Raw genomic sequence first — 12,740 nt, 5'->3', positions numbered from 1 at the left:
TGGTTTCTTTGCTTTACACCAACAGTGCAAGTAACAAAAGAAAACAGGAAAATGTCATTTCATCAATATTAAAATATTTTGTCTATCAAAGAACTTTTTTCATGAAAGTAAAAACTTATCCGAGAGAATTATAGACAGTATTTGGAAAGAGCATTTGATAATGTGTAAAGAAATCCTACACAAAACAACATAAAAACAACACAATTTAAAAATGGGCCTGCGGCGGCTTGCTCAGTCGGTAAAGGTGGGGTCTGGCTGCGGATGAGGGGTTGGTCTCGCTTGGGACGAGGGGTTGGTCCGGCAGCAGATGAGGGATCGGTCTCACAGGGGTTGCGCGGTTTGGCTGACGGGGTCGCCCGGCGAAGCCGGCGACGAGGGGGTCGCCCGGAGAAGCAGGTGACGAACTGGGGACAAGGGAGGCCAGGCCCTTGTCGGGGGCTCTCAGGACTGGAGGGCGCACGGCAGAAGAACTACTGCGGAGACAAGGTAAACACGCAAGTCCACTTTATTGAGGGAGAGGCAACAGTTTTATAGGGGCTGGGGAAGGCTGATTGGTCGAAGCCACGCCCTGTTCTGATTGGTTGCCGGAGAAAGGTCAGTGGGCGGTACTGGACGGGGGAGGGGTGGTGATTAGGGATTGGCTGTTGCTGTTGCTGGGGGAAGGGGCAGGGTTTAGGGATTGGTGGCTGCTGTTGCTGGGGTAGAGGGCAGACTTGAGTTTCCCGCCCACGCCTGGCTGTTGCTGCTGTCGGGGGAGGGGAAAAGGGCAGACTGGAATTTTCCGCCCTGCGCCTGCGCAGGGAGAAAGAAGAAGAAGGGTGCCACCCCACAGGCATCGTGTGGCGCCATCCGGGAGGAGGGGCGGCCGCGGAAGCATGGCTGCCGAGAAGGGGAGACCCGAGGGCACTCTGCGCCCATGCCGAGCTCCCTTCAGGGGTGGCGGTGAGTCCGACCAGCCACCCTATTATGGGGGCAGCGGCTTGGCCTACCGCGGCTGCTCCCCCGCCAGGCCAGCAAACCACACTTCAGCCCGAGGGGTGACCGCATGGGCCAAAGAAATACAAATGGCCAATAGGCACCTGAAAAGTCTCTCAAAATTGTCAAGACACTAGGGAAATGCAAATCAAAACCAAAATGAGATACCCTTTCACATGCAATAGAATAATGATTGCTTTTTAGTTTCCCAAACTGCTAAAGCAAATCTATGGTTGGCTTAACAACAGGAATTTATTGGTTCACAGATTCATAGGCTAGCCAGGAATTTTGGAGTTTCTGTGAATTTCCATCATATGGGAATGCATGCAGCATTGTGTCCTTTCTCTTCTGTGCTTCATTGTCTTAACACCTTCTGGTGGCTCCTCATGTTTTCCACCAAGTGGCTTCTTTCTCTGTGTCCAGTTTACTTTGCTTTTAAGGGTGTCAACCATATTGGATTTAGGCTCATTCTTATTCAGTTTGGGTACATCTTAACTAATATCTTCAGAGGTCCTATTATCAGTTGGGTTCACAACACCAGGACCAGGATTGGGACTTGAAATACGCCTTTTTTGGGGGAAATGCTTCAATCTGCAAAAGCTACTTTAAAAAAAGTGTTTGAGAGCATACAGAGAACTGAGGACACTTGTTCAGAAAGGAAGGTATAGAATTATCATATGACCTGGCAATTCTACTCCTAGGTACTTATCCGACAGAATTGAAAGCAGATGAATGGATAAGCAAAACATATATACATAAAATGGAATAATAACCATAAGGATGATGTTCTGATACATGATACAATGTGGGTGCACCTGCAGGACCGCACTTTGAGTGAAATAAGCTCGATAGAAAATGATAATTATTGTATGAGCTTACTAATATGAGTGCAGTAGAATATGCCAAATGCATAGATTCAGAAAACTGAATACAGGTTACAAGGGGCCAGATGTGGGTAGGGAATGAGAAGTTTATGCTAGAGAATTTTGTTTTGAAATGATGGTAGAGTTTTGGTAATTGATGTTTGCAATGGTAATGCAACAATGCAAATGTAAGTAGTACCCCTGACTTGTATATTTGAAAGTGGTTAAAGTAGAAAATTTCAGGTTTTATATCTTTTGCCAGAATAAGAACTTTTTATTTTTTTAAAAATTTATTTGTTTGTTTCTCTCCCCTTTCCCCCCACCCCTGCCTGGGTTGTCTGTTCTCTGTGTCTATTTGCTGCGTCTTATTCTTTATCCGCTTCTGTTGTTGTCAGCGGCACGGGAATCTGTGTTTCTTTTTGTTGCATCATCTTGTTGTGTCAGCTCTTCGTGTGGGTGGTGCCATTCTTAGGCGGCTGCACTTTCTTTTGTGCTGGGCAACTCTACCTGCACGTGGGGCTCCCCTACGCGGTGGACAGCCCTGCATGGTGGGGCACTCCTTGCGCACATCAGCACTGCGCATGGGCCAGCTGCACACGGGTCAAGGAGGCCCGGGGTTTGAACCGTAGACCTCCCATGTGGTAGATGGACGCCTTAACCACTGGGCCAAGTCCGCTTCCCAAGAGCTTCTTAAAACCCATAGAAATGTTTAACACAAGCTGTGATTGCTAATGTTAACATTTTCTTACTGTTAATAATGTATTATTATTTCAACAATTTTAACTAAACTACCATACCAATGATACATATTAATAATAGATAAATAATAGGGGCAACTGTGGGTGTGACAGGGAGGTATATGGGAACTCTGTACATTCTGCATAATTTTTCTGTAAATATACTTCTCTAATTTAAAAAAAAGCAATCCCTGTCTGTACAATGAAATTTTGTTCATACATATTTGATTAGTCAGAGTGGAGAAGAACTTGTAAATTTTGGCCCTGCATGATGAGGGTCCTCCCCATATTTCAACTGGAGCATGCTTCATACTCCTGTTGATTGCATGGGATTACTTCCAGATGATGACTTGGAACTCATGACAGGTGGGTCTGGAAATTGTGCACAAGATTGGAGTCTCATGGCTTCTTTCTTCATTCTCAGATTACTGGTTTCTCCATTCTCTGACTACTGGTTTTCTGGTTGTAAAGGAAATACAGAGGAAGGCAGTTCTCAACTGAGCTATTGACAATGCAACCTATGGTAAGTGTGGAATTCTTCCTTAACTGACATTATAATATGTTGCCACCAATGCTCAGGTTGCTCCTATTGGTTTGGGTATTCTAAAGGCATTCAGAATTATTCAAGGCTCTGAACTCTAGTTAAGTTTATCCCTGCTTCTGAGAATGTTTGTGAAGGTTTGGGGGTTTATCAATAAGTAATCATTCGAACATTACACTAACTTGTAATGTAATGCTCCACTAATGCTGTTTGTTCACTGAACACATGTGAGGTTTTCTTTTTTTTTCCCATCTAGTTGATGATCACATTGGAGAAATAATGCACTCATTGATATTGGTTGGGCATGTTGCAAAAATAGCTGATAGAGATGAATAAGAGCAGAACATTATAATCACCTGTTTTACAGGTTCTAGGGTAACAGTTATGTGTTGCTGAGAGGAGCACAAGTGAAGGTTAGGTAATAGAAGGAAAAGCAGAATCATTTATTTATTTCCCCAATTTGTAATTTTATGTTTTGATAGAACGTATTCGCACATTTTGAAAACCTTAAAAAAAGGTACTTCCCATTCTTCTTACCCATTTTTCCCCAATTGCTCATTCTCCACTTTTGTATATAATTTCATTCACATTTGATAAATAGAAGCAATGAGTAGGAAGTATTATTTATTTAATTTGGGTTATGTTCTCAGGAGAATTATAGTAAGCATAGTAAAATGTATGTCCCTGTGAAAATTTTTGATTAATTGGATAGATCTGAAGAAAATAAAGAAATTTATTTTACCCTTGAAAAGAGATAAGGTGAAGATAAAGAGAGTTAATAAAAAAATGGTGTTTGGAGATGCCAGGAAAAGTTCAACATGGAAGGTCTGAAACCGCTGTAATGCTCTAGGACAGTTTTTCAGTAGAGCAGTGTCAGGTGTTGAAGATGTGTGCTGAGTGTTATTTATTTTAATATGTTACTGTGATCACCTGAGTATTAGAGTTGAGTGATGCAGCACCTACCAAGCTAAAGTTGCATATGAAACCTATTTAGTTGTGAATTATCCTACCATTTTTATATAAGGCTCTCTGCCATTATAATGAATAATGTACTAATGAGTTGTGTTCAGAAAGAAAGTGCTTTGCCCATCAGATCAGTGGATCTTTCAGATCTCCTAATGTATTTCTTAAAAATATCATAGATGAGAGGAAAATGGTTTAATGTGCCATGTCATGGGTATTGATTAGTTTGTGAGGAGTCTATAAATTTACATGAAATTAGTGGAGAAGAATGTATTTTTCTTGAATGCTTTTATACAAATTTGTATCATCTTCATCTGGAAGTCATGATTTTCAGTTACTGAGGATTGCCCAGCTGTCCCACATCACATAACCTGTGATATTCCTTTATAATAGAATTATTTTATTCACTGTGTGTATGTATCTGCGTGTGCATCTGAAATGTAGGTGGCACTTCAGCACTGAGAATGATCTGACTGAAACCATAAAAGAGTATTGAGTTTCCTATATACATGCAATTCCTGATTCCTCTGTGCTGTCATCATGAACATCCCACTCTGGACATTGGCAAGGGTGGCCCTGTTTGAACCCAAATGTCCATGATGTTTTAGGAGTCATTGGCCTTTAAAGATGTAGCTATAGACTTTCCCCAAGAAGAATGGGATCTCCTGGACCTGTCCCAGAGAAAACTGTTCAGAGATGTGATGGCTGAGATCATCAATCATCTGGTTTCAGTGGGTGAGTCTCAAAATTTTATCAATTTATACATTGATCATCTTTCTATGCCATCTGCCATTTATTCTAGAAAAGCTTAGAGCAGATTTTCCATTTTGTTTTACATTCTTGTTATGTACTTATTATATTTTAAGCTTTCAGTGTTAAATTGTAATGTTTTTTAACATTAACAGCTACCTATGACAGTTTCTTCCTTATACTTATTTCCTCTATCTAGTTTTTCAACCCATTAGAAAGGGATCTTTTTGACAATTTGTTAGCTTTTTCATCTCCAACACTCAGAACAGTGATGGGAACTCAGTGAATATTTTTTGAGCCCATAAGTAAGTGGGGTACATATTTTTCCAATAGTTATTCTGCTTGAAGATCTGTGCTGAGACTTTATACCATAGTAGTAATAAAGAGAAATGTTCTTTTTCTACATAGAAATTACATAGTTGTAGTGGAGATTGTTTATTGATTTATTTATAAAAAGAATAACCAGCCACTTTGCAGATAGAGAATTTCACACTGTTTGGAAATAAGGGATTCTACAGTATCTCTTTGAATTTGAGCATGGGTATATACCACCTAGGGTCCTTACTGGATGTTGAAGTATTGTCATGATTCTATGTTCCAGGTTCCCTCAGCTGACCATTCTTGTTTTTTTTTTTAAAGATTTATTTTTTGTTTCTCTCCCCTCCCCCCATTTGCTCACTGTGTCCATTTGCTGTGTGTTCTTCTGTGACCTCTTCTATCCTTATCAGCGGCACCGGGAATCTGTGTTTCTTTTTGTTGTGTCATCTTGTTGTGTCAGCTCTCCGTGTGTGCGGCGCCATTCTTAGGCAGGCTGCACTTTATTTCGCGCTGGGCAGCTCTCCTTACAGGGCACTCTCATTGCACGTGAGGCTCCCCTACGCGGGGGACACCCCTGTGTGGCACGACACTCCTTGCGCATATTCAGCACTGCACGTGGGCCAGCTCCACATGGGTCAAGAAGGCCCAGGGTTTGAACCGTGGACCTCCCATGTGGTAGGCAGGTGCCCTATCCATTGGGCCGAGTCCACTTCCCGATTCCTGTTTAACTTACTATTTTTTATTAGCCTATGCTGGACTTGTGTATCATCCCCAATTATCTGCACAGAAATGAAAAACCCATTTATCTTTTACATGGAAACAGGTACTCGGGTCTGCAAATCAGATGTGCTTTCCCATTTGGAGCAAGGAGAGGAACTTTGGAGAGAAGGAATAGGTTTTCTTCGTGACGGGAGTTCAGGTGAGCTCTAGGAACCTCTGCTTCTATACAATGAAAAATTTCATCAGTTAGTGACAAAAGTTTTAGGGAATATTTTCTGCAGATTCCTTTGTTTTGTTATATTTTCACAAATGTAGGTGATACTGGGGAAATTTTCCTCACAGGTGGACATTTTACCATATACTTGTCAGTTTCTGTTTATGTATTTTTGGCCTTCAGGAAATGAATTTTCAAGTTCTTTTGGAGTTAAGTTTTTGTGTAATCGCCCTTGTTATTTCCAGTGTCCTATAGTGTGTTGCGCTGCCTAGAGCATTTTATAATTTGATAATTGTTCCTCAATAAGGGTGAATATTTGAAATATACAGGGATATGTGTGCTTTTCCATCTTTTTTATTCTCCTACTGCTACCCAAATAAACTGTTTTGGTTTTTTCCTCTATCTCAGGCAGGCAAAATGGCCATAAAAAAAAAGAAATGATAACCATACAAAATGTGTGCAGGAAAGATGCATCTTCCATCATGTCATTGGTAAGCTTCATGAGTATAAATTTTCATCTTCCACATTGGTAACTGAATGGAATGAATTAGGAAATTTGTACAATCTAAATAATTAAAGTTGGCATACAGGGCTAATTGAACAAAAAGCCTGAGATATTTTGAATTAAGGAATAATTAACTTGAACACTGAACTGTAACTTCAGTTCTTATAAAAGGATAATTGCTTGAACATGGCTCATATACCTAATGAGAAGCATCATTCAGTCTTCAAAATTAATTAGATCGTTCTGCCATTAGAATGCTATAAATCAGAAACTTTCTATTTATGCAGGATGATGGTGTGTGTATATATCTAATTTAGGAATGATTGGAGAGTGTCAGTGAATGGTTCTTTTGAGAATGCATATGTAGAAAAAGGGTTAAGTTTATGTGTATGGACAAATCTTTTATATCTCTCATCCTACTTCCCAAATGCAGAGATCTCACATTCGAAAGAATCCCTTGAAATATAACGATTTTAAAGAAGAATTCACACACAAAGCAACAGTTTTTCAAAATGTGTCAACTCACAAGGGGAAGAAACCCATCTTCAGCAAACTATTTGGAAAAGCCCTTGGTAACCAGTCATCTTCTACTCGACAGAAGCATGTTCACACTAGAAATAAATCAGATGACTATCATGTAAGTGGGAAGACCTTTATTAAATCCTGTGCCCTTAACCGATTCAATGGTTCTGACATTGGAGAGAAACCCTATGAATGTCATCTCTGTGGGAAAGGCTTCAATCAACCATCAGGCCTTAGGCAACATGAGAGAATTCACACCGGAGAGAAACCCTATGAATGTCGTCTGTGTGGGAAAGGCTTCACACAGTCTTCAGCAGTTAGACCACATGAGAGAACTCACACTGGAGAGAAACCCTATGAATGTCTTTTATGTGGGAAAGCCTTCACCTTTTCTACTGGCCTTAGACAACATGAAAGGATTCACACTGGAGAGAAACCCTATAAATGCCATCTGTGTGGGAAAGCCTTTAATACTTCTTCTAGTGTTAGGCGACATGAGAGACTTCACACTGGAGTGAAACCCTACAAATGCCATCTATGTGGGAAAGCCTTCCCCCATTGTGGTGACCTTAGAAAACATGAGACAACTCACACTGAAGTGAAATCATTTGAATGCCATCTATGTGAGAAAACCTTCAGGACAAGTTCTCAACTTAAAGGCCATGAGAGAACTCACACTGGAGAGAAACCATATGAATGTGTTCTTTGTGGGAAAGCCTTCACTAATTGGTCCCACCGAAGACAACATGAGAGGATTCACACTGGAGAGAAACCCTATGAATGTCCTCTCTGTGGGAAAGCCTTCAATCATTCTTCGAGCCTTAGGCAACATGAGAGAACTCACACTGGAGAAAAACCTTATGAATGTCATCTGTGTGGGAAAGGATACAAACAATCATCAGCCCTTAGACAACATCAGAGAACTCACACTGGAGAGAAACCCTATGAATGTCATATATGTGGGAAAGCCTTTGCCTTTAGTTCTGTCCTTAGACAACATGGGAGGACTCACACTGGAGAGAGACCCTACAAATGCCATCTGTGTGGGAAATCTTACAGAACATCATCTTATCTTAGAGTCCATGAGAGAATTCACACTGGAGAAAAACCCTAGGAATGCCGTCTATGTGGGAAAGCCTTAACCTCTTATTCTGATGTTAGAAAACATGAGGTCTCCTCACACTCAAATGAAATCATGTCAATGTTATCTACGCTGGCAAGCCATCACTGGCTTTTAGCAACATGAGGGAATTCACGAGAAACCACATGAATGTTGTCTATGTGGGAAAGCTTTCATGCAGTCTGGCCTTATATGACATGAGTGTCCTGACACTTAAGAGAAAATGTATGAATGTTTTCTTATTCTGAGAACCTTATATTTATCTTTTTAAATCATAACACAGCTAAAAGAACTCAAATTGGAATAAAAGGCATGTATATTTGGAAACCACCAGGCAACATTCTGCCCTGAGTATATAACAACATTCAGTAACATTATTCACTATGTGGAAGAGATTTGCAACCATAAAATTAACGTTTAACACAGCACAGAACTCACACTCGGAAGAAACCCTGTTTGTAATCAACATGGAAGAGCTTTTCATCTTTACTACTTCATCTTATCTAAATTCATTCAGAAAATAATCCATACAATGTCTTAATGTAGCAAAAACTGTCAATCTTTTGATACGAGTGAACTAACAGTAGAAATGCAATAAAAGTAGGAGTCCTAATCTACTTTTCTAAATTATAAATAAACTAGAAAAATCTACATCTGGTATCAGTGGGGGAATGCCTGAATTTGTTATTGTTTAAATGAAATGAGGAAACACAACTGGAGAAACACTAGGTTTGTAATCAGTGTGTACATTTACTCAAGGACCAACCTTGGTGTGCAAAAAAAAATTCAGTGCAGGAATAACTACTTAAAAAATAATGAGTCTTTACTAGAAAGGCAAAACCCCTTGGAGGAGTAATAGATATTTTAAGCTGAAAAAAAATTTTAAGTGAAAATTACATGAAATCATTTATTCATACAGCAACATTTGTAGGGCATGTAGGAATTCACATTATTTAAAACAATCTTCAGGTCATAAATGAAAGAAGGTGTTCAGCGATAACTCATTTCCTAGTAGCTCTAATAGCCTTCCAGTGGGGATGTAATTACCTGAAGGTAAAATGGGTAAACCTTCAGCTGAATTTTCAAATTGGAAAATAATATAATTTATATGTACCCAATTCAGCAAAGAACCCAGAATTTGGAAGAAGCCTTATTATTGAAAATATGTAATAAAGCAATACAGGATTATGAAATGACATGGGAGTATTGGATGAAGAATTTTCAAGAGTATGTAATGAGAACTCACCAGATTAATATTTTCATATATGGAAGTAACAAAAGTTGTTGCTGAACTTCTAATTTGGCAAAGTTCTACTTTATTTAATGTAGCTATAATCAGAAATAATTGGGTTCCTTGGAAAATAAGTGGAAGTGTCAACTGAAACAGAAAACAGAAAACAAATGTCTTACACTAATATTAGAGCATGTATGTGCGTATCAGCTATTTAGACAGACATGAATAAATAAATATACTATAGAAACCTGATTGTAGATAGATTCTCCATTTTAATTGGCATCAAAACTTCAGAAAGAAATAAAAATTAATATTAAATAAATGAAAAATGTTTCAGTCCTTGAGAATTATACATACACTAGCAAGAAAATTTTTTTAATACTAGAATTTGGCATTGCTTCATGCCATGTATTAGAAATCTTGTTGCACAGGGTTATTGTCAACTAGAATAGAGATTACAACAAACAAGGGTATGGAAGTATATCGAAGATGGGGCTAGTGTCCAATTTCCAGAGTGCCTTAAATGCTTATATTAATCCATAAAACCACAAAAAATAGAAGTCTTGCACAGTCTTTACTGAAAGTTAAAATATTACTTAGAGAATTTAAAGTTATAGATAACACTCACACATGTATTCAAAGTCTCAGTATTCTTAAGGTATCAGTTTTCTTTCAGATCTGTAGATTCAATGCAGTTCCAATGTATATCCATTTTGTCACGAACGGGTGTATGAGATGTTGTCCCATTTGCACAGATAATGTATTTTATCTGAATATATTGATACTAAACACAAGGCACCTCCATGAATGAAAGTATTCCTTAAAGACACACAGAATTAACAGGCACACTTCACTATCTCTTTCCTGCAGATTACTCCATGTGTGCCAATAAAAAATATTTGTTTTCATCAAGGTATGAGTTAAAAATCCAAACTTGTGTGAAGTACTTTTCCCTGATATAAGTTAGCATGGGTTGAAGTGATTTTCATGAAAGACCTTTTGTTGAGAATGTAGAAGTAAGCACGTTCAGAGAAAATAACATCACCCAGGTATCCCTAATTATTAGACCCACTTCTGGATCATGTATTGCAATTATTTGTCTCTTTATTCACTTGTTATTTCGTTTCTTAATTTTGGGATTTCTTGACTAGATATGGCGTACATTTGTGAAATTTTATGTATTTTTTATATCTCATAGGTCTGAAAAAGCAGTCCCATTACTGGATACTTAGCTAACGCCACTCTGACTAGCTGAAATCATAAGAAAGACAAATTGTTGGACAAATTTCTTTATCTTACCCTTGCATTGATGGAGTGGCCTCCTTTTATGTCACTTATTGGGACAATCCCATTCATCCTCCTCATGCTATATGATCCAGGTTTTTGTACCAATTTTCATACCCAAAGCTCAGTATCATCCCCTGAGAACTGTGTGTGTTCCCAAGGAAGTTCTATTTCCCCATGTTCTTAATGTGCTGTCTTCCTCTCAGTATTCCTTTTGGAGTAGTACAGCATAGGAATTGCATTGCCTTTTATGATAATACTTTCAAATACATTTGATATGATTTATCTTAAAATAATTGTCTGATTGTTTTATCAGTCTCTTATTCCACAGGAAGTATATGGTTTTTTTTGTTTTGTTTTGTTTTGTTTTTTGGCATGCACATTTCTTGGTAAGATAACTGATGCTGTTCTGAGTCCTGTTCCTTTGTATATAACCTCTTTTACTAACTGGAAGATTTCATTATCTTCTCTTTGTCCCAGGTGTTTACTCACTACCTTCTGTTTTATTTTAACCTAGAACTGCCCCCTAACATTTTATCATTTTTAATAACTCAGTGATGGACATAATAATCCTTTACTAGCTGCATTTCGGTGTCATATGCTGTTAAAGAAACTTTACTTTCATTAATTGAATCACTGTCCCAATATCAACCTTGAGCAGGTGTCAGGATTGGGACTGAGGTAGAACCCAGGACTCTGATGACTGTGATTTGCATGTGATATGATACTTCGGGTGAAGGAAATGATATCCCAGGATGCTGGCCACACCATCTTTAACACACTGTCTAAAGACACACTGTAGGTACTGGGGGTCTGTCAGTGGAGTAAATCTGTTTATCCATGGATTCTTACTAGTGTTATGGCGAAATGGATTGGAAAACGTACTAGTATTTAAAAGTGATAGGACCAGGCTTACCATTCCCTGGCTATTTATTTTAGCTTCAGTGAGCATGGAAGAGAACCAAGGCTTTTTGGGTAGACTTTGGGAAACAAACTACTGAAAGTGGGTGACTGTGGTGAGGAAACTAATGAAACGCCTGAGGTAGCATGTTGGGAATGGAAGAGGTTCTGTGGTTCCAAGACTCCCACTGGGCAGGAAGCCAGTAAATTTCCAGGCAGAAAAAATGGCATTGGGAGAGGGTATAAGAAAAGATCCAAGAAGTGCTCTAACTTTCCTTACGAAAAATGTCAGTTCACAGTAGTGAAAAGGTACTCTGAAATTATGTTACACTTGTACAGAGTTCTCTGAAATGGTAAATGAAAAAGACTTGAGAAGTTTAAAAGGTTCACAATAATAAATTTTATGCATGTGACTTCAGCACAGGAAGTAGGGTATTTATCCGAATATGTTGTGGGTAAAGATGAGTAAGTGCTCAGGAAATGATCCTCATTACCCTGCATTCATAAAGTTCTACGTATACTTCACTTTGGCCCACTCTATATCCATGCCACACTCCTGATAGTCATGATTTTTATCACTATAGAGACTGTAAAGTGCATTTCTCTGTATTTCTAAAGCTCCTGGCAGCTAGGATCCCACTTGGGGATCCATGAAGCTTGGCTGCCTCTCATACAATATTTGTTCTTTTGAGTCTGATATTTCACATAACAGGTTCATTGTGTTACTGGGTGAGCCAGTACTTTCATTCTTTCCTACAGCTGAATATTCCATCATATGTATATACCATATTTTATCCATTCATCTCTTTTTTTTTTTAAAAGATTTATTTATTTATTTCCCTTTCCGCCCCCCCCACCCTGACAACCCTGGTTGTCTGTTCTCTGTGTCTATTTGCTGCGTCTTCTTTGTCTGCTTCTGTTGTTGTCAGCGGCATGGGAATCTGTGTTTCTTTTTGTTGTGTCATCTTGTTGTGTCAGCTCTCTGTGTGTGAAGCACCATTCCTGGGCCTGCTGCACTTTCTTTTGCGCTGGGCGGCTCTCCTCATGGGGTGCACTACTTGCACGTGGGGCTCCCCTACGCGGGGGATACCCCT

The 12,740-nt window shown here is 39.1% G+C and overlaps 1 protein-coding gene across 3 annotated transcripts in view; it reads left to right on the top strand.

The window, feature by feature from the left end:
- LOC101436713 (zinc finger protein 596-like) overlaps positions 1-11,039 on the top strand; it is a 57,716-nt gene extending 46,677 nt beyond the window's left edge. For all 3 annotated transcript variants that reach the window (XM_012526198.4, XM_012526201.4, XM_012526200.4), the window contains exons 2-6: positions 3,000-3,098; positions 4,688-4,814; positions 5,971-6,066; positions 6,490-6,572; positions 7,020-11,039. In XM_012526198.4, coding sequence (XP_012381652.1) covers positions 3,087-3,098; positions 4,688-4,814; positions 5,971-6,066; positions 6,490-6,572; positions 7,020-8,222 — 1,521 coding nt within the window. In that variant the 5' untranslated portion in view covers positions 3,000-3,086 and the 3' untranslated portion in view covers positions 8,223-11,039. The remainder of the gene's footprint in view (positions 1-2,999; positions 3,099-4,687; positions 4,815-5,970; positions 6,067-6,489; positions 6,573-7,019) is intronic.
- The last annotated feature ends 1,701 nt before the right edge of the window (positions 11,040-12,740 follow it).

This window comes from Dasypus novemcinctus, chromosome 2 (genome assembly GCF_030445035.2).
Source record: "Dasypus novemcinctus isolate mDasNov1 chromosome 2, mDasNov1.1.hap2, whole genome shotgun sequence".
Taxonomy (NCBI): domain Eukaryota; kingdom Metazoa; phylum Chordata; class Mammalia; order Cingulata; family Dasypodidae; genus Dasypus; species Dasypus novemcinctus.
This window is presented reverse-complemented; position numbering and strand designations above follow the sequence as displayed.